The sequence below is a fragment of the Ciona intestinalis genome, chromosome 12 (assembly GCF_000224145.3).
Source record: "Ciona intestinalis chromosome 12, KH, whole genome shotgun sequence".
NCBI lineage: Eukaryota > Metazoa > Chordata > Ascidiacea > Phlebobranchia > Cionidae > Ciona > Ciona intestinalis.
Window position 1 is genome coordinate 3,068,394 of NC_020177.2, and position 21,455 is coordinate 3,089,848.

Consider the following 21,455-nt stretch of genomic DNA (forward strand, 5'->3'; position numbering starts at 1 on the left):
AAGGATCCCGTATATGGTGTATGGGAATTATGCATATTCGTAAGTTAAAATATGTTTTAATTTAAGATAAACCTCATTTTCACTGCTGCGTTATAACATAGGTGTCTTCTTATACACCAAACACACATGGTGTATTCATGAACCTCATGCTTACTGTCGAGTTATAACATGGGTGTCTTCTTATACACCAAACACACATGGTGTATTCATGAACCTCATGCTTACTGTCGAGTTATACCATGGGTGGCTTCTTATACACCAGACACACATGGCGTATTCATGAACCTCATGCTCACTGTCGAGTTATACCATGGGTGGCTTCTTATACACCAAACACACATGGTGTATTCATGAACCTCATGCTTACTGTCGAGTTATACCATGGGTGTCTTCATATACATCAGACACACATGGCGTATTCATATACCCTATGCTTCCTGTCAAGCTGCAGCATGAGTCTATTTTTATACTCTATACACAAACTAAAACCTTAAAACAAGCAAACTTTCTAAGCACACACATGATACATACCTCTCAATTTCTTCCATTTCACTCAAGCATTGTAATCTAGACACCACAGGTTCTAGATTAGATGATACAGACTTCAGAGGCTCTCCCAGTAATTTGCTTAAAAAATTCAAACAAACTTTTCGTTAAATAAAAAAAAAATGTTTAGGAAAATTTAAAATAATGTACAGAAAATTAATATCTATATTTTTGAAAAAATAAATCTTTTTTGGGAAATTTCAACTAAACTAATCTACTTAAAAAAAAAACTGAACATAAAAATAAACTCCACAAAAAAGTTTTACTTACAGAACTGCATGGGTGCGTCCATTTTCAAGGGCAAGGGTAAACTTTAATGGGCAGTTGTTGTGCATAGCGTGCATCGCGTGGAACATGTGCTTGTGGAATGAAGTCTTGGCAGCTCCGTGCATCCCGTGCACCCCGTGCAAGCTGGCCACGTCCCACTGCCCAGCTGTCCACACTGATTTGTATTGAAGGTCTTGAAGCAACTTTACAAAAAGGAAAAAAAAATTATTTTTTTTTTTGGGGGGAAATTTAAGGAAAAAAAAACAATTTTTGTTCTAAAAAAACACACAAAAAATAACACTTTTTTTATGCAAAAAATATCCGTGTTAAAAAAAAGGGGGAATTTATTCCAAAAATTTTTTTTTTTAGAATTAGCCAATAAACTTTTTTACATAATTGCAATACTAGTTTGAGTTACTTACAAACTGTATTTACCTTTAAAAAAACAGAGTTTTACCTCATCACTAGCAAAAGCAGTGTGATCTTTAGAAATTCCTCTCATATACATATCACATACATGTGACAAGCTACAGTTTTGAAGTGAAGCTACTACTTCACCCTATTAAGAATATAAGAAGTTTTAAGATATAAGGTGTTGAATAAATGAATGTAACTGTTCACCCTCGCATTGTGGAAAACGACAGTCGTTATAATATGAGTGTTCTGTTTCATACACTTCATTCTACTTTCAAGTTACCACATATGTTACTTTATGGTTGATTCTATTTGGGGATTTTTTAAAAATATTTTTAACCCGACGTCGTGGCTAAAACAGTCCACTGTAGACTGGAGGTTATGGGTTCAAGGTCTGCCCACACCATGCGCATATGTGACTTGTGGGCAAGACACTTAACAATAATTGCTTTAACCCAGTGGTCAATATGGCTTGTCCAAACTGTTTGCCGAACTTATAAAAAATTATCCAAAAATCCAGTTAAACAGTGTATATGAAACAAAGCACCTGTGTTGTAACGACTGTCATTACCCCTCTATGCGAAAAAATTCAGTGTTTTTTTTCATTTTTCAAATTATTTATTAAATAATAACATCTTCTTACCATGTTAGACTTACTACCACCAGGTATAGACAACAGCAAGTCATGGCTTTTTAGCAGTTTATCCCAACATCCCTCTTTCTCGTACATATTCAGCAGCGGTGCATCTTGTGAGCCATGCACGGGTGACACGATGACGCCGTACAAACCGTCGACGTCGCCGATAAAATTATACGCCTCCGTTAGAATTGAGATTGCGTCTTTGCCTGAGAAATAATAGACTTGTTGTTGTAGTTTATGGCTTTAAATAGTAGTAGTAGGATGGAGAAAAGATGGGCCACCTTTAGCACATAATATTCAAATGTCCTGATCGTGTTTTAAACAATTAACAACGGTCTATGGGAGTCGTGGGGATACCGTTTTATATTTGTTTAAATGTTCTTTGTTTACTACCAAGTGGTGTTCCATTTTCCCCCACCCTACTATATAGTATAATGCTGATATCCTGGTACTATTATATTGAATGAATGTAACTTGCTTTATCCTTGCATGTCCGGAAAATGACAGTCGTTATAACATGGGTGTTCTAATTCACAAACCTTGTGCCAGTTTATGAGTTACCATGTATGTAACTTTGTTGGTGATTATTTTTATGCATGGCTGACGATTTGGTCAACCCACTAGTGACCACTGGGTCCAGCCAAAAGATGTAGCAGTGACGAGCCTTGAACCGGTAACCTCTGGATTTGAGGAAGGCATGCTTACCACTGTGCTTTTTTATGTAGGTAAGTTGTAGCAGCCTTGATGTTGAGGTAACAGACCAAGTCTAGCCTAAATCTCAGGTACCATGGCATGCTGCAGGAAATATCAAATTAAAATTTATTTTACCTTGTTTTCCTAATTCTTGCATAACATCTAATGCACAACATTTGCCTAACTGTCGAAACTGTATAAGCGACTTTCTTTTTTCAGCATCCAAGAAATTAACGATGTTAGAAACAGGGTTAGAAGTGGTGGTTGAAGAGATATGAGCAGAAGTAGTTCTAGAAGTGGACCCTCTGGGAAATTTTACCCTGTCAGCTGAAAAAAAAAAAAAATTCAAAAACAAAAAAATTTTTTAATTAAAATTTAAAAAGTATTGCTTGTAGGTTAAAATGTCATGTAACTAAAAATTTGGGCATGTATTACGGACACTAGTTTTGTGTGTACTACCAAGCAATGACAGTCATAACACAGGTGTCCTATTTTCTCACCACATTTCATGTTGACGAGTTACCATGTAATTTTATTATTGTATTTTTTAAATTTTCCTTTTTAGATAATCCATTTACTCACAATTTCCATTGCTTTGCTGAGCAGATTTGTACATGCTGTCTTCTACAGAATCTGTAGGGCAATACAGATTATATTAAAACAAACTACCAAAAAAAGGAAGAAAAAACAAAATAAATGATACAGCAATTGAAAAAATTGACTATAAAAAAAAAAAAAAAAAAACCAATATTAAAAAAAATGATAATATGCATACCTGCCCAGCTTTCAGTGTATAGAATAGCCTGGTATGAAGATCCACATATAAGTGAAACCTTGGCTGCAGTAAGTAAGTTTATGTCCAGAAGATAACTCAAGCTATTTGGTCCAAAAACCTGTGGAAAATTATTTTTTATGAATAAACGTAACTTGCTTTATCCTAAATAATGGCCTAAATAAATAAAACACAGGTGTTCTGTTTCTTACACTTCGTGCCAGCTTATAAGTTACCACGTATGTACCTTTGTGGGAGTATTTTTCAATATGGCTGATAATTTTAGACAACCCATTAGTGACCATTGGGTTGGAGCAATTGCCTTTAAGTGTTTTTACAAAGGACATATAAACCCACAATGGTAGCAGCAATGAGCCTTGTACCCATAAGCTCTGGGTTACAGGCGGGCGCACTTTAGCCCAAACTGTTTGGGAAACACTGGTCTAAAAAAAGCCAAGAATATTGGGAACACTGTTGTAATAAAAAATGATACAAAAATGTCTGGAAACACTGTTTTATCAAAATTTAAATAAGTTACCTTTGGTTGGTTCCTGTTTGAAGATTGTTGCGCAAAATCTATAAAATTAAACTTGTTAAAACCGGTTTCTACCACATTATACCAGAATATAAATGCACTCACTTGCAGTGTTGCACGTCCCGTTTTCACGAAGATATTGTAGCGTTAACAGGATGGTATGTAAGGATGAATGGTTCAGTGGTAAATTATTTTCTGCAAAATATCAAGTGTCAGTGTTGCCATTAGAAAAGTAATGTACTTTAGTGTTGCCATGAGGAAAATAATTTTTTTCCGTGTTGGTGTTGCCAAGGAAAAATTCAGGAAATAATAAGAAAAATAAACTTTTCAGTGTTGCAACGACAAAAATTAATGTTGGGATAAGTCTGGTGCCATGCCACACTGGTTAGGATGCCTGGCTCTAACTTAGAGGTTATGGGTTCAAGGCTTGACCCTGCTCCCATTGTGTCGTATGTGTCCTTGGTCAAGACGCTTAACGGCAATTGCTCCAACCCAGTGGTCACTAAAGGGTTGTCCAAATCGTCAGCCATACATAAACACATAAAAATATTCACCAACAAAGTTACAAACGTGGTAACTCATAAGCGGGCACGAGGTGTATTCATCAAAAACACGAAAATAAATGTCACCTTCAAATGCTGAGTTCAATGAAGCCATGATTCCATTTGATAAAACATCTTTCATGGCTTGATCATAAAGAAGAACTTGTAGTATTGTATGGGGTAGAACATGACTGCATAGTGTTGGGGAAAGCCTAGGATAAAAAAATAAACACAAAAAGATAGTTTTAAATGTTAGTTAGGTAAAATATAAATATAATAATAATATTTTAGTTTTCTCTTCAATCTTCTTTCTTTTTAAATATAGTTTAAAATTAAGGGCATGATATAGTGATAAATTGAGAGTTGTTAAAACACGTTTACAATAAAAATATATTCACATTTGTTGAGAGGAGAAAAGGCGTGACATGACCTGTAAAATGGGGGGAGTAGGCTTTAAAAAGAATTGATTCAGAGATGTATTATAAATGTTATTTTGTAAAAATGGCTTTTTTCAACTAAAAACATTTTTAGTTTTAGTTAATATAAAAACTGACATACAATTTAAAAACCCTTGTTGTAGAAGCTCTTGATTTAAAAGCTTAAAAAACTAGACAGAAATATTCAATGTATTACCTGCATATTCCAACCAATGCATGCAAATGTTGAATCTCACATGCAAGCAGCATAGCAGTTGTCAATTCTGTAATCCAAGTTTTGAAATTTTTGTGGCGGCATGACCATAATTGCTGGTTGTTTAAAAGTGATTTGTCACATTGTGTAGCTGTTTCTTCAGTCTTAGTTTTAATGCTGAAAAAAGGATAAAGAAATGTCTCTGATTTATCTTCGCATGGCCGGAAACGGCAGTTGTTATAACATTGGTGTTCTGTTTCCCATACACCTCGTGCCCCCCATAAGTAACCAAGTATGTAACTTTATAAATAAATAAATAATTTTCCTGTATGGCTGACAATTTAGGCAACTAGACAACCCATTAGTGTCCACTGAATTGCAGCAATTGCCGTTAAGTGTCTTGCCCAAAGACATATGCGCCCACAATGGTAGCACCGACAAGCCTAGAACCCATTACCTCTGGGTTATAAGCCACTTACTTAAATCCCTTTAACACTTCAAGTGTTCTTTTATGTTGGGGTATGCTGGACAAAGATTTTTGAATGTGCTTTATTTTGACAAGTTTTATGGTAGAATCAACAGCAGCTTTAGCAGTAGGTAGATGTGTATGGAAAACCAAAGTACATAGCTCGTTCAGTAGAGCCGTAAAACATGAGTTTTCTGCGCGAAAAAGTAGTTACACTAGATTAATATTTCCTGCGTTTTTTGTTTAAATGTTTATTTTTTTGCATAGTTAAGCAACAGCAGTCGTTATAACACGGGTGTTCTGTTTCATACACCTCGTAACCTCTTACAAGCTATTATGTATGTAACTCTGTAGGTGCTTGAACCCATACCCTCTTCCTTTGGTTAAAGACAGTTGCAACAACCACTGTGTCACAGCAACAGACATGTATGTTTTTTAACTGAAGGATCCCAGGTTCAAAGCTCACCACTGCTATGATTACAAACCTTGCTGTTGCTGCTCCAATTCCGTATCTTCACAAATTTCAGAACCAACTAATCCAATGAACTTTCCAATTAAAACCTGGGATATGACAGTTTCGTTACATATTACATGGTGTTTTATTATAGAATTTCACTTTTTCTACTACATTTTTTCAGTATAAGATATGGGTATTGGCCCAATTCTAGCAAAATCCCAGGTCCTAGCAAAGTATATGGCCTTATTTTTACATAATAGAATGGAATAGCACCTTTATTTTGCTGTTTTCAAATGAGAACTTAAGTGATTTATTGAATTGAGATTTAAGTAATATTTGATTTCGTTTCCGCTCGTTTTTATTCATATCTTGCAAAGTTTCAATCGTTTGGAGAAGAATTCCTTCTTGTAAATTATCTATATCTGAAAAATGTCCAAAATTTACTAATATGGTAGGGTTGGAGACCTTTAGAACATAATATCCAAAAATCCTGATCGTGTTTTAAACAATTAACAACGTTCTATGGGAGTTGTGAGGATACGGATTTATAATTCTTTGAATGTTCTCTATTTACTACCAAATGGGACGAGAAAATGGAATGAAAGGTGACCCATCTTCCCCAACCCTACTATATGACATAATGCAGACAACCTGGTACTATTCATGTGAGGATACATAAGTTACATTTATTTATTCATGCATTATAACGACTGCCATTTCCCCACCACACAAGGGTAAATAAATTCATTCGTTACAAAACTGTCATTTTGGATAAATAAGTAGGTTTAAATAAACAGCAACCTACAATAGCCCAAGCCATCCATAATAATACTGTCTTCTATGCTCTGCAGCAAAATTTGCAAAATCTCTGTTTTTGTGATGTTACTGTTTTCGTATGGCAGCTGAAATCATAGAAATCATAAACATGATTTGTAAGTCTGGGAAAAGTATTTGAACCATAAAAAATGATTTAAAAATCTTTAAAAGGGTTTTCGAACAATAGGAATCATAAAAAAAGTGATTTGAAAATCTGTACAAAGGTATTTTAAATATAGAAATCATAGAAAAATATTTAAATATCTGTTAAAGGTATTTGTAAGAAAAAATACCTAAAAAAATAATTTGTAAGTCCGTAAAAAGGTATTTGAAAAATATAAACTATTAAAAAACGATTTGACAATTTTTGAGGGATTTGAACCACAAAAAAAAAAAAAAATTTAAATCCGTTAAAGGTATTTATTACTTACAACAGGCGTGTTGGTAATGTTTGAGTTTTGAATACGCGCATATAATGTGTTCCTGGTTGACACCGGGTATGCATGCAGTGCAGGTTGGTAAGCTGTTTGCATTTTACTGAAAAAAGAAATTTGAATTTTTATTTTGATAAAAACATCCCAAAAATTAGAAAAATTAACTTTAATTTTTTTTATTAAGTTTTACTGAAAAAAACGTTAAAAAAAATTTTTTTATACATAGTTGTTAAAGTAACACATTTTTGTTTAAAAAAGTATTTCTTTAGCACAATACAGAAGATAAATGGTCCAGGGATTATGGGTTCAAGGCTCGTCGCTGCTATAGAAAGAAACAATCACCCAGAAGGTAACCTACTTGGTAACTTATAAGCTGGCATGAAGTGTATGAAACAGAACACCCCTGTTATAACATGTCGTTTTTCAGTCATGCGAGGATAAAGCAAGTTACATTCATTTACTATAAATCTTAAACCCCTAAAACAAGAATACCTATTCCATAAAAATGTTTTCAAAAACAATACATGCACATTATACTTACTTATTTTCCATCAAGAACAAGTAAAGTTCGCTAACAGAAAGATTAATATTATCCCGATCCATGTCACAAGCATTTGAGATGGAAAATAATGCCAACAGTGCTATATGTACTACTGGTCTACTGGCCAAAATTTCAATGCAGTTTAAACTGCCTAGTTGAGACACAGCGGTGTAGACATTAAAGCAAGTGTTAATGCAGATGCATGCCAGGGTGGGGTAACATAGGTGGCTGGTTTTGCCAGGAGATTTGACCTAGAAATGTTTGAAAGAATTAATTAGAACAACGGCAAACATTATTATAAAAAAGAATTCTGACTGAAATTTTAGCATTTTTTAGTTTAATTAATAATTTTTTTTTAGTTTAATTAATAAAATCTCTTTAATCGCAGTAGAAAAGGTTAATCACATATAAGAAATAGTTATAATTACAATTAATATTTTAAGAGAAGTTTGCTAACTAACATTTTGACCAAAAGAGCTGTATTGGACTTTCCAATAATTAGCGCGCCTGCCTTTAACTCATAGGCTATGAGTTCAAGGCTCATTGTTGCTACCATTGTGGGCATATGTCTTCTTGTACAAGACACTTAACGACAATTGCTCCAACCCAGTGGTCACTAATAGGCTGTCTGAATTGTCACGCATAAAAATTTACACACAAAGTTACATACGTAGTAACTCGTAAGCGAACCGAGGTGTATGAAACAGAACACCCTTGTTATAACGACTGTAGTTTTCCAGCCCTTGGAAATAAAGTTAGATACGTTCAAGTCTATAGTTGATAAATAATAAACAAACCAACCATTTCAGAAACTTCAATTGCATGGTGAAAGAAAATACATATTGTACTACGAAGAAAAAAATTCTGCATTTCTCCAAGTAATTCCAAATTTTCGACAACAAATAAACAGAAATACCTAAAAGATAAAATGGTATTAATTTTTAGTTGTATTCCAGTCTTTTATAGACTTTTTTACTTCCAGACCATTTTACTGAAAGTTAGAAATTTTAGATATTGGGCAATTCTGCTCTAGGCTATATGGTTTAGGGCCTATAGAAAGGCACATAGAGGGACCTGAGATTTAGTTAAAAATCTTACCGGTACGCTAGTAATGCTCTTTTCTGTTCAACAACATTCACAGCACTTGAAATTTCCTCTTGCATTGAAAGTAATACTGTATGAAAGTTAGAGCTTTCCACTAACAAAGAAATTAAAGCTGGCTTCCAAGATTGACCATCTGTATTGTATTGTGCATTGCACAATTGTAGTAAGGTACATAAGCAGGCTAAAAAATAAAAAGATTAAAAAAAAGATTAAAATTTTGGAACTAAAATGTGGCAGGGCAATGACAGTCGTTATAACAAGGGTGTTCTGTTTCGTACACCTCGTGCCTGCTTACGAGTTACCCCGTATGTAACTTTGTGGGTGATTGTTTTTTATACCGCTAGTAGTTTGGACAACCCATTAGCGACCACTGGGTTGGAGCAATAAATAATGACTTGCCCAAAACATACATGCCTACAATAGTAGCAGCATTGAGCATTAAACCCAGTACCTTTCGATCACAATTTGAATACTCTAACTACTGTAGTGTTGGACAAAAATAAAGCAAACATGAGCAAAATGGTAAAATCATTTTAATTAGTTTTGCTAGGTGTAGCGACCAAGCTTTTTTCTTCCAATTAAACGTAAATATGTTTTCAACTGTAAGCATATTTTAACAACTGTTGTTTTGTCGCTATAGTTTGCCTTTTCTTTTTAAACATTTTCAATCTTTGCTACCAGAATCCAAGAGACAAATAAAGTTTTTATATTATTATAATTGATACAAGTAAAAAATCACAAAACTAAATTTATAAAAACAAACAAATTGTTGTTTTGTTTTTACCTTCAAGATGCGTTTCATCTATTCCAGCAAATGCAAATGGGTTTGGGTCAGTGTTTGACATACAACATAAATCTGTGTCATGATCTTCACATAAAGGGTGGTACATAAGGAACAGGTTGTGTAGGACTATTGGTAGGTTGTGGAGAACCATTTGTGATTTGCTGTTGTACTCAGATACACTGGCCAGCCACTGTATTATTTCAATGCACTTCTGTTTTTCAATTTTGAGAAAAATTTGGCTGGTTTTGCTGCCTGGAAAAATCAGAAAATCAATTTTTGATTTTTTACTAACTTTAAGCTAGATAAAAACTTTTTAAAACTAGAAAATATAATAATGTTTTTATGAATTAAAAATATTACTAACTGTAAAGCAATGTTTTGGTGTATATAATAATTATTTTTTTTAGAGAAATTTGAAAATTTGGGTGAAAAAGTATTTTATTTTAGTAATTTATTTTTAACATTACTTGAATAAATGAATGGACATTACTTACTTTTAGCAGCAACATTCACAACAACAAATGGCAAAATTGAAGCCAAGCAACTTTGAACGACTTTGACATTATCATAATATTTCAACACGGCGGCCATTTTGTCTTTTTTTCCAGAACTTTCCGCAACCAAAACAGGAATAAAACTGCTATAGTGGGTTTTGGTGAATTCCGACATGGTATGACAACCAAATAAAAAGTAGGGAAACATTTTCCAAGTATTTTCCCTGTGCTGGCACCACTGGCTTAAAATATAAGGCAGAAATTTTGAAATGTAAATCTTCAATTTTGTACCTGAAATTGAAAAAAATAAATTTTTACCTGTAAGCGTGTTTTAACAACTGTTGTTTTGTCGCTATATCCTGTTTTTTCAGTTTAAATATTTTGTTTAGATACCGTAAACGAAGAAACAACTAAAAGGAAAATAGTAATATTATAGTAAGGTGGGGGAAGATGGGACACCTTTAACACATAATATCCAAACAGCCGGATCGTGTTTTAAACAATTAACAACGGACTATGGAAGTTGTGAAGATACGGTTTTATAATTCATTGAATGTTCTTTGTTTACTACTAAATGGAAAGAGAAAACTAAACAAAAAGGTGTCCCATCTTCCTCCACCCTACTATATTATAATTTTCATTTATTTGAAACAACAAATTTTAACCCTAATTCTATTAAACTTGAAATTTAAAATAAACTAGATTGACATTTTAAAAAATAAAACAAAAAAAACAAAAAATAAAATTCTTACTTACCTAATGGACCACAATTCTCTAAAGTAAAGAACTTTGTTACAGAACAGGAAATTTCGATAAATTTTCCAAAAATCTCTCTATCATTTTCCAAGTGTTCAAAACCCCTTGTAGCATTACATATCTCCATAATGACTTGCTGGTCGAGATTATAACTTTTATGACAGACAACAGAACATAGAGCGAGAACATATGTGTTTAAGAAGTGTAGTTTCTGTATATTATACTCAGCAACTTTTTGCGCAGTTGTTTGAGACGGTTTTTTTCGAAAATCGCAAAATCTGCCGACTAAAATATAAATCGCATTACAATTATTATTATTAATTTAGGTCTACCCATATTATAAGTCTGGTTGATATAGTTTATTGAAGTTTAGACTTTTTTTTAACTTTTATGAATAAATGAATGTAGTTTAAAATTTGTTTTATCCTCCCGAGGCTGGAAAATGATCGTCGTTATAACATAGGTGTTTAGTTTCATACACCCTGTGCCAGCTTACAGGTTACCACGTATGTAACCTTGTGGGTGATTGCTTTTACTGTATGGTTGACAATTTGGACAACCCATTAGTGGCCACTGGGTTGGATCAATTGCCGATAACTGTCTTGCCCAAGGACACATACTCTCAAAACCGCAGCATTAATGCAAGTTTACTCAATGCACAAAAACATAAAAAGAACATATTTTTTCATCTACAAATTTTGTTAATTTAGATAACAATGGAAAAACACAACAGACACGTTCTAGCACCTAAACTGTTAAAGAGACTGTGCGAAAATAATGAAAATTACAGGTCATGGGATTTAGGCCAGAGTTAGCCCATTACCCCCAAAATTTACCTTTGCAAATTTGCGTAAGAAGCTCCTTATGAAACTGCAGCTTCTCATAAGCATTGTTTCCACTTTGAACCGGTTTAAACAGGTTTCGTAAGTGGTAGATGCAACAAAACCTCACAGCAGAGTTGCCATCAGCAAGAAATTCAATAATGGAGCAAGATACTGTAAATAAATAATAAATGTAAATATTTATCCTCGCATGGCCGGAAAACGACAGTTGTTATAACACAGGTATTCTGTTTCATACACTTGTGCCAGCTTACGAGTTCCCAAGAATGTAACTTTGTGGGTGATTCTTTTTTTTGTATGGCGACAATTTAGACAACCCATTATTGACCACTGGGTTGGAGCAATTGCCGTTAAGTGTCTTGCCAAAGGACACATATGCCCACAATGGTAGCAGCGACAAGCCTTGAACCCATTAATTCTAGGTTAAATCCATGAGTGCTATAAGCTATCCCATGGCAACGGTAACATTAAATTCCCAACCCCATAAAAATTAAAACCTGGCATCAACTATTTAATTCAACCATCTTATTTCACAACCCTTACCTCCAAATTTGCTCTGTAGTGATCCAGGGTCTTCAAAATTGTTTTCCTGGCTGGTGTAAGTGTTAAATAAAGCAGACAGGCACATGATGTAACCGATTTTCACTTCTGCCCCGCAAGTCTCTTTGGAAATTAGCTTCTGAATTATTTGAAGCAACGATACAACGTCGTGATGACTGTGCAAAAAAGAAAAATATTCTTTAAATTTTTTTTATCATTATGTATTGCTGACGATTTGAACAATTCATTAGTGACCACTAGGTTGGAGCAAATGCTGTTTCTTGCCAAAGGAAACGCCCCCTTGAACCCATAACCTCTAGGATAGAGGCAGGCGTGTTTTTTTATGTTTAAACTAGGTTTTTAAACATAAATCAGGTTTTATATTATATACAAGTATGTTTACCATGTGTCTACAGTAAAATTTATATTTATTAAGCAAAACCGTAAGATTTTCAGTATAAAATACAAACTACATTAAGTTACATATTTTTACCTTAGAAAACACACATTTCTACACCAATAAGTTAACTTTTTACCATAAAATATTTCCTGATTCTTGAGAAAATGGAAATTTGGCAATTATTCGAGAAAGAGCTTCCAAACAGGCAGCACAAAGAAGTTGATCTTGATAATGACACCGAAATAAGGATCGCATTAATTTGATCAAAGATTTTGCAGCAGATTCTGTGAAACTGTGGCCAATGCAAGACCCAAGGTGCTGTGAAAATAATAAGCCATGTATGAATGAATGTAACTTGCTTTATCTTTGCTTGGGGGATTGACAGTCGTTATAACATGGGTGTTCTGTTTCATACACCTCGTACCCGCTTACGAGTTACCAAGCAACTTTGTGGGTGTTTTGTCTGTACGGCTGACCAATAAGACAACCCATTAGTGATCACTGGGTTGGAGCATTTGTTGGTAAGTGTCTTGCTCAAGGACATAGCACCACAATGGTAGCAGCGACGAGCCTTGAACCGATTACCTCTGGGTAACAGGCAGGCCCGCTAACCATTGACTGTACCACGCTATATATATCACTACATTCGCAAATCCTTTTTTTTAGATAATATATTTTTGTTGATGTGACTGCCTTTTATAATAGTTAACACTAAAAATATATAATTTTAAATCGTTTTACCTTCATAAAATAGACCAGAGATGTAGCTTTTGTATCGTCTGCTATTTTAAACTGATCATCATTAAATATGTCCAACATATCTGTCCATTTGTTTAACTTCAGCAGTCTTTCAATGCCAACTATAAGTTTTGTGCTAACTCTTGCTAATTCTTTACGGCTGGGTGTAGATTCTACAAGGAAAAATTGTTTATTTTTTTAAATTTTTCTATACACCAGACACTTATAACGAATGAATGTAACTTTACTCATCCTCGCATGGCGGGAAATAACAGTCGTTATAACAAACTGTTCTATTTCATACAGCTTATGCCAACTTTTCAAGTTACCACATATGTAACTTTGGTGATGTGTTTTTTTTCTCTATGGCTTTCAATTTAGATAACCAAATAGTGACCACTGGGTTGGAGCAATTGCCGTTAACTATATTGCTCAAAGACACATACGCCACAATGGTAGCAGCGCTGAGCCTTAAATCACTACTCTTTGGGATAGAGGGCTTACCAATGTACCACAGCAAGAGACGTCTTAAAAAACCTAACCTGTGGTTGTCGATGCTCCATTCCTTCCTTTTGCATCTTCATATAATATTTCTATAGCAGCATGCTCTCTCCTTCCCTCTGGAGGAGGATTTGGATGTTGGGAAAAGGATCCTTCCAGATCTTCACTGCCCATCCTCCCAAAGTCCTCACAATTTGAAGAGGAACCATTACCAGCATCTGCATCGAATCTTCCGGAAAAAACAGAAATCCGAAATATTTCGAGAGTAACCTCATGCACACTGTCAAGCTTTTTTAAAAGAAATTCCAAAATTTTCTGTTTTCTGCTGTTAGAGGTTTGAGATATGACAGTATTAGCTGATAATAGACCATCCAAAATGGCTGTCAAAGCACCATAGACTGCATTGTTATGTGTGCTGTCTTTATATGAGAGTTGCAACCTTTTCAATTGGTCAGAAATGGCACTCAAAACTGTCGAAACTTTTTCAAGATTTTTTTCCCAATCTGAAAAAAGATTGTATGAATAATATATAATTTTATCTAATGAAAAGTTATTTAAATGTCTTTTAAAGAGTAATACTGTTTTTAATGCAGCTGATTTAAAGTTAAAATTTGGTTGGATTAAAATTAGAAAAACCTAAAATACTTTTTGCAAAAATTGCAACTTTAATTTAATCATTTTTAACAAAAAAAATCATTAAAACTTGGAAAATTAATTTAAAAATATTTTTTAAATATGTGAAAACATCAGCATACCATGAAAAGGCCATTTCATTGATAAATAGACCAACAAATTCAGTGTTGTCAGGTTTTTTTTGATGATCTCTATGTTCGGTTCATTGAGTTGCAGTGTTGCCAGATCTTGGGTGTTGTTGGCTATGTGCTTGCTAAGTGCATCATGAAAATATTTGCACGGCAACACTTCAGGGACATCTTCATATACCAGGGTTGGAATCTCTGCTCTGAAATTTTTTTATTTATTTTTTGAGAGCAAAAAAGTTTGATAGAGAGAACGAAAGAATAAAGGCAAGTTTTTGTTTAAAAAAATGACAAAATAAGAGGAAAAAAGGCCAAGGAAAAAGAGCAAACGTGGTTAGAGGAGAAATGAGTACAGTAAAAGCCAAAGAAATGAAACACTGAATAGGAGAAAATATAAGAAAAAGGCAAATTGTCCAAACAAACATCTTAATGCATACGAAACAAACAAAAGCTGTTTATCGTTCAAAAACTAAGTAATATCTTTAAGTTTTAACTTGTTTTTTTTTAATAAAATTAGATTTTTACATTATAAATAGGTATTTTTATTAAAAACAACACAATGTTTACTAAAAATTTTTTTTATCCGAATGCCATTGCTACAAGTTACCACTCCTAACACAGACTATACCTAACCTACTACCTTAATATTAATAATATAATAATAACTTAGTGAAGATTTAGAAATATTTTAAAGGAAAAGACAGGATAACAAGAAAACCAACTTACGAGACTTTCTTTTCCCAGAAACTTCCAGAAAACTTAGAAGCAGCAGTCGTGAACCAGAACGCACCTTCAGGTGTTTCAAATTCAACAGAAACCAAAGAAAATTCAAAACTTTTCGCCAAAAATCGCTGAAGGCAAGCCCTGGGGTCTTCACAACATAAAGCTATTAGCAAAATTGACGCAATTTTTACGTCAAAATCACTTGAGTTCATAGCTGTAGCATCTGAAGCTGCAGAGTCCTTTAATAATAGCGATGAATCCTGTGTTTTTGAGTTCAAAAATTGCAAAAGCCAATCCAGGATACCACATCTTATAGGCATGCACTGTTTTATTTGAAAACTGTTGCACTGCTCTTTTTTTAGCTGAGTCACAAGTGATGAGTCAGCTATTTCTTCAAGACCGTGTATCTTTATCCAGGTGCATAGGAATAAAAGAAAACCCCTGAAGAATTAAAATATTTTTTTAAAACATAAAATGATTTTTTTTAATCTGCTATTTTTAGGAAAAAAACAACAACAAAAATTTACTTTTCATAAATTCAGCAATTTAGAAAAAAATTCTATAAAAACATGCATAGCCTGTCGAACAAACTGTAAAAATGTTTAAACGATCTATAAACACACCTTGTGGGTCTTTGGGACATGTATATCACTGGCCATAAGCTGTTTAAAAGATTAGGAGTGTTGCCAAGTATTTTAAACTTATGTTCTTGGTCATTTTGCAACACTGATGACATCAGTGTGAATGCAGAATTAGAAAGCGAGAGATTCTTTAACGTTACGAGAGAAGACGCAAATTGCCGTGTTATCTCAAAAACTTTTCTCCAAATTTTAAATAAATAGTTGTCACCTGTAGGGAATATAAATGGGTTACAAAAAATAAAATTATAAAAATTCTGATTTTTAAATTTTTATTCCTCGTTGCAATTAAATCATTGTGAACTGTATGAATATAAATGGGTTTAATTTTTAGGTTTAGTTTACAAAAAAATAAAGTTAGACAAAAATATGAAAATGACAATTTTATAACAAAAGAAAAATTGGTTTAGTTTAGTATAGAGTTGGAGAGCCCAAAGGTATGTGAACATTTTTTTGATTCATATGGCATTTCTTACAATTAAAATTTAAAAAAAAATGGGGAAATGACTTTTTTACGATATCTGCACTATGTCAAAGTTTTTAGCTTATAATATTAAAAATTAAAAAATTTAAGTTACATATTTTAAAAGGTTTAAGTTACATAGCCTATTTTAAAAAAAAAGCAAAACTGTTTTTACCGAAAAAAAAGGCATCAAAACAACAACTTACTTTGCTCATTAGTTGGTTTCCAAACACACATATAACACAGGCAAGTTAACACATCAGTGGTCACTTCATTTGATATTTTCCTTGTTAGCAGCTCGTATAGTGCATAGGTAAAATGCAAAAGATCTTTTTGTGTAAAAATATCCGGTTTTTGTAGCAGTGTCTGTAGGACCTGAGTAGTTGAATGATAACTACTTATAAGACTAGATTTCCAAACTTTTTTGCCCCAAACCTATTTATTTTTTCCAGAATTTTCCATGACAAATGGTTAAAAAACCTAATATAATCATATAGTACTTTGTGTAATTCTATTCTATGTGGGTGAGGTCCCGCAGCGTGACATGCAATGTTTCCTTAGATCTAGGTCAGAATTGGCCAATTACCCCAACACCCTAGGTGCTACACATGGACCTTACCAGATTTTGGACCCTGCTGCTTCTCGGTAGGTAGGCGACAAGGTCTTAAAACTACTTTGGAATTTCTTTTCCAAATTTCAAACAGTTTGGGTTTTTATGTTTTTATGCTCAGTAAGGATTATAAATTCAAGCTGAATATTTAAAAACTAAACTGGTACAACTTAAAATTATAAAACACAACTGAAAAATAATAGATATATATGTGTATGGTCCCATTACCTTTAGCCACCACTGTGCGTTGGACAAACTTTGGGTTTCTATCCTCTGTTTCACAAGGTCCACAATACAAGATGGTTGGAAAATCTGAGAAAATGTAACTCCGTTTTGGTCTGCAGGTTCCACTGGCTGTGTTAAAATTTAAAAAATATGGCCCACTACGCATGAATAAATAAGTTACATTTATTTAGTAAATCTAGTCTATGGGTTCTACTGGCTGTGTAAAAATGATTTTACTGGATGAATTTAACTTATTTATCGTTATGTGATGGGGCAAAGACAGTTATTATAAAACAGGTGTTCTGTTACACACACACAATGCCTATGTATGGGTTAGAACATTATTTTTTACTTTTTGCATGTTTGACTGTATTTTGGGACTTTAAAATGACAACTGGGTTGAAGCAATTTTCCACTAAGTGTCTTGTCTAAGCCCACAAAAATTGTTTTAACATAAAATGAAGTACATAACATACCATTATGGAACTTTTATGTTGCTGTTTCATGGAAAAGAAATGAATTAAAATAACAGAGGATAATTCAACCGCTACATCTGTTCCTTTGCAGTTTGGAAACTGCAACAAAATTGTAATTTTTGTTATAAAATAAAACTAATGTATAACACTACTTCTTCAAGCACTACTGAATATGCAGCAAAAAATAAAGAATAGTCCAGTTAAATAAGAAAAAGGAAATGACTGTTTTGAGATCTTACAACAGCAAGGCATGCAATGGACTTAGATTTAGGCGTGAGTAGGCCCTTTACCCTAACAGCCAAGGGTATTGCCACAGTAACATAAATAAAACAGATTCTCACCTGATCAGCATTATGCTTGTTTGAGCAGATAAATGTCTCAGTGTGGAAAAGCAAATTTTTTAGTAGTTCACCCCATTGGTGGTTGTCTGTCCAATAATATGTATCTCCAACCAATGAGTAATGATTCAATGCTTGAATCTGGGAAAGCAGGTGATAGGAACTTTTAAAATCAATCCCGAGGGTTAGCATGTTATTTTTTTCGATTTTTGCATTTTTATTTAATGTTTGGCTATAGTTTGGATTTTAATTCAAACTGACCACTGGGTTGGAGCCATTTGCCATTAGATATCTTGCCCAAGGACACATACAATTTTATTTATTTTTTATTTTTTCAAGTTCGCGCTGTAGCACAGTGGTAAGCATGCCTGTGAATACCTAGAGGTTATTGGTTCAAGGCTCATTGCTGCTACCATTGTGGGCGTATGTGCTGTTGGGCAAGACACTTAACAACAATTGCTCTAACCCAGTGGTCACTAATGGGTTGTCTTATTTGTCAGCCATACAAAAAACATACCCACAAAGTAACATACATGGTAACTCATAAGCTGGCACGAGGTGTATGAAACAGAACACCTGTGTTATAACGACTATCATTTTCCAGCCACGTGAGGATAAAGCAAGTTACATTCATTCGTTCAATCATTTTGAACCCAAACAAATAATTCAATTTTTATAAATTACCACCTGAAAAAGAGAGAATTCCAGGATCTTTGTTTTCGCCACATCTGTTGTTGCTTTGCTTGATAATAAACCAACTAGCATAGGCAGTGTAGCTTTACCCAGCAGTAATACCTCATGTGTGTTGCTGCATACTTTGGTTTTACAGAACTCCAACATGCAAGTCAATGTGGGCTCTAACACTGTACCAGAGCACTGGGATCTGTAAGAACACACCTTATGCTCAATGTCAAGTTATAGCATAGAAAATTTTTTAGAAACCAGAGACATATTGTGTATTCATAGGACTCATACTTAATGTCAAGGTATTACACAACTTATTACATAACATGTTACAGGTTACATAGGAGTACTTTTATACAACGGGGGCAGACATGGTGCATTTATGCACCTTATGCTCGCTGTCAAGTTATAACATGGGACTTTTTTTATAAACCAGACACACATGGTGTATTCATACACCTCATGCTCTCTGTTAAGTTGTAAAATGGCACTTTTTTTATACAACAAAAATATATATAAAAATGACTTACTTTTTCTTTATACAGTTATTGAAAAACGAGAACAGGAACTCAAAATTTGATATTTGACATTGCATTAGAACACATAACAGCAGAGACTTGATTATTTGCATGGCGCGTACAACTCCTACGCCATAAAAGTCCCCGTTTTCAAATGAGGAACAACAAATAAACAGAATGTCTGAAATGAATGAATGGAACTTATTTACCCTTACTTAGCAGAGAACAGTTTTTATTACCCAGATGTTCTATTTCATACACCTCGTTTCTGCATACAAGTTACCACATATGTAAGTTTGTAGGGAATTTTTTTTCCGACTTATATATATTTTTTGTTTTAAGTATGGCTGACAATTTAGACAACACATTAGTGACCACTGGGTTGGAGCAATTTTCTTTAAGTGTTTTGTTCAAAGACACATACGCCCACAATGGTGGCAGTGACAAGCCTTGAACCCAAAACCTCTGCATTAGACGCAGGTGTGTTAACACTGTGTCCTGGCACCGGTGTTTGTTATTTATTATTAATATAACTTTCATTACTAAGGATGTGGATTTCCCACTTTTGCTGTTTCGTAATAAACATCCTGCTTCGCTGAGGGGAAACAATGAGGTTATTTATTACGCCTAAATAGTGTTGCAAAACTAGATACCCTGCAGTATTAACAATCGAGATTAATGACGTAATCGCAGTTGTAGGGCAAGATTAAAGCAACAGGGTCGCTGCCCACTCTGTCTTATCGCGGAGAACCAATCAACGAACCAAACACACGCCTTTCGTGGTAATGAGACAGATATTGATATACGTGTATGCCCTATGACATCATAATTCGAAAACGACTTGAACTTTCTGTTAGCGGTTACCCGAATAGGTTCAGTTAAATGGTTAACTGTTAACTTTTCCACAGCCCTAGTCATCACACACACATACCTTTCCACTGCTGTGGTGTTACATGGGATATTTGTACACGAGAAGTGAGCAGCTCATGTACAAGTAAGTGAAGATAAGTTCCTCCAAGATGAACTTTTTGAAAGTCGTGCCGCAATATCACAAATACTGCGTCAAGGAATTCTTGGCTTTTAATTTTTGGCCCATCTGTGAGAAAATGATTTTAAATTTTACATAATTTTTTATTTATCTTTTTAAGAACGATAGCGAAGATCATGTTATTTAAAGAATGAAAAGAAGAGAATTAACAGCAAAATAAAAGTTGCACCCTAAATCGCAAAATACACAAGTTAACACATCGTACCTTTGCAGGCAGTTTTGACCACTAGTCGCAACAATCCAGAAATTTCCTTTAATTTTTGTAGTTTTGTTTTCCGCATGGAAGGAGTGAGATTTTGAACTTTGTGGTTTAAGAGTTCGGACTCCTTGAAGATGTACCTGTTTTATGGATATATTTAAATGAATGAATAAAATAATGTAGCTTGCTTTATTCTCGCCTGCATAAGAAAATGATAGGCGTTATAACACGGATGTTCTGTTTCATACACCTCGTGCCAGCTTACAATTTACCATGTATGTAACTTTGAGGGATTTTTTTCTGTGTGGCTGACAATTTAGACAATCCATTACTAGAGACCACCGAGTTTTTCTGTATGCCTCACAAACAATTTAGACTACCCGATTAGTGACCATTCGATTGCAGCAACAAGCAATTGTTGTTAAATGTGTTGCCTAAGGACATTATATAGATAAAAACTAAACCAATTTCCATTTTATGTTATACCCACCCGTGTATTGCCATAAAAACAATGGTGTACGATAGCTTGGTCTTCCCTGGTCTTGCCCATAGTTCATTTAATTGCTGGACTACCTGGAAAATAATAATTTTTAAAACACAGAGACAGCCACCGCATTGTGACTTGAACCTGGAGTCTTCAAGTTACTTACTAAACAGCAGTTTGGAATGATTTTTGAGAAAAGAATGTTTAATTTCAAATGCTAATGTTATAATAGACCTTTCAAAAATTGGGTGCTAGTGAAGAGTTTAATCCCTAACTACTAATCCCTATAACCACTAACCCCCTAACCATCAACCCCTAACCACCAACCTCTAACACTTTCGACCAGCCTATTCTGCTATGTACCATAGGATTCTTCTCT

At 34.0% G+C, this 21,455-nt stretch overlaps 1 protein-coding gene and 1 long non-coding RNA gene across 4 annotated transcripts in view; one reads left to right on the forward strand and one right to left on the reverse strand.

Moving 5' to 3' along the window:
• Positions 1 to 21,455, reverse strand: part of LOC104266316 (serine-protein kinase ATM-like) — a 32,109-nt gene that overhangs the window by 8,849 nt on the left and 1,805 nt on the right. The window contains exons 1-39 of one of the 3 annotated variants that reach the window (XM_018814489.1): positions 21,083 to 21,161; positions 20,599 to 20,732; positions 20,277 to 20,441; positions 19,358 to 19,526; positions 18,831 to 19,026; positions 18,147 to 18,284; positions 17,806 to 17,904; positions 17,333 to 17,458; positions 16,701 to 16,869; positions 16,017 to 16,242; positions 15,397 to 15,834; positions 14,668 to 14,873; positions 13,954 to 14,415; positions 13,415 to 13,584; positions 12,810 to 12,991; positions 12,277 to 12,449; positions 11,728 to 11,886; positions 10,892 to 11,176; positions 10,136 to 10,426; positions 9,642 to 9,893; positions 8,852 to 9,038; positions 8,555 to 8,669; positions 7,754 to 8,004; positions 7,210 to 7,315; positions 6,768 to 6,864; positions 6,236 to 6,384; positions 5,991 to 6,066; positions 5,519 to 5,699; positions 5,043 to 5,216; positions 4,497 to 4,621; positions 3,973 to 4,062; positions 3,871 to 3,908; positions 3,336 to 3,453; positions 3,143 to 3,193; positions 2,696 to 2,887; positions 1,871 to 2,073; positions 1,271 to 1,372; positions 817 to 1,016; positions 532 to 627 (exon numbers count right to left, since the gene is read on the reverse strand). In XM_018814489.1, the coding sequence (XP_018670034.1) occupies positions 532 to 627; positions 817 to 1,016; positions 1,271 to 1,372; positions 1,871 to 2,073; positions 2,696 to 2,887; positions 3,143 to 3,193; positions 3,336 to 3,453; positions 3,871 to 3,908; positions 3,973 to 4,062; positions 4,497 to 4,621; positions 5,043 to 5,216; positions 5,519 to 5,699; positions 5,991 to 6,066; positions 6,236 to 6,384; positions 6,768 to 6,864; positions 7,210 to 7,315; positions 7,754 to 8,004; positions 8,555 to 8,669; positions 8,852 to 9,038; positions 9,642 to 9,893; positions 10,136 to 10,426; positions 10,892 to 11,176; positions 11,728 to 11,886; positions 12,277 to 12,449; positions 12,810 to 12,991; positions 13,415 to 13,584; positions 13,954 to 14,415; positions 14,668 to 14,873; positions 15,397 to 15,834; positions 16,017 to 16,242; positions 16,701 to 16,869; positions 17,333 to 17,458; positions 17,806 to 17,904; positions 18,147 to 18,284; positions 18,831 to 19,026; positions 19,358 to 19,526; positions 20,277 to 20,441; positions 20,599 to 20,732; positions 21,083 to 21,096 (6,605 nt within the window). In that variant the 5' untranslated portion in view covers positions 21,097 to 21,161. Of the gene's footprint in view, positions 1 to 531; positions 628 to 816; positions 1,017 to 1,270; positions 1,373 to 1,870; positions 2,074 to 2,695; positions 2,888 to 3,142; positions 3,194 to 3,335; positions 3,454 to 3,870; positions 3,909 to 3,972; positions 4,063 to 4,496; positions 4,622 to 5,042; positions 5,217 to 5,518; positions 5,700 to 5,990; positions 6,067 to 6,235; positions 6,385 to 6,767; positions 6,865 to 7,209; positions 7,316 to 7,753; positions 8,005 to 8,554; positions 8,670 to 8,851; positions 9,039 to 9,641; positions 9,894 to 10,135; positions 10,427 to 10,891; positions 11,177 to 11,727; positions 11,887 to 12,276; positions 12,450 to 12,809; positions 12,992 to 13,414; positions 13,585 to 13,953; positions 14,416 to 14,667; positions 14,874 to 15,396; positions 15,835 to 16,016; positions 16,243 to 16,700; positions 16,870 to 17,332; positions 17,459 to 17,805; positions 17,905 to 18,146; positions 18,285 to 18,830; positions 19,027 to 19,357; positions 19,527 to 20,276; positions 20,442 to 20,598; positions 20,733 to 21,082; positions 21,162 to 21,455 lie in introns of those variants that run through there. The other 2 variants (XM_026837170.1, XM_026837169.1) reach the window with 2 other exon arrangements.
• Positions 8,404 to 21,455, forward strand: part of LOC113474777 — a 19,271-nt gene continuing 6,219 nt past the window's right edge. Inside the window, exons 1-2 of the long non-coding RNA XR_003396464.1 lie at positions 8,404 to 8,414; positions 14,994 to 15,003. This is a non-coding gene — a long non-coding RNA (uncharacterized LOC113474777). The remainder of the gene's footprint in view (positions 8,415 to 14,993; positions 15,004 to 21,455) is intronic.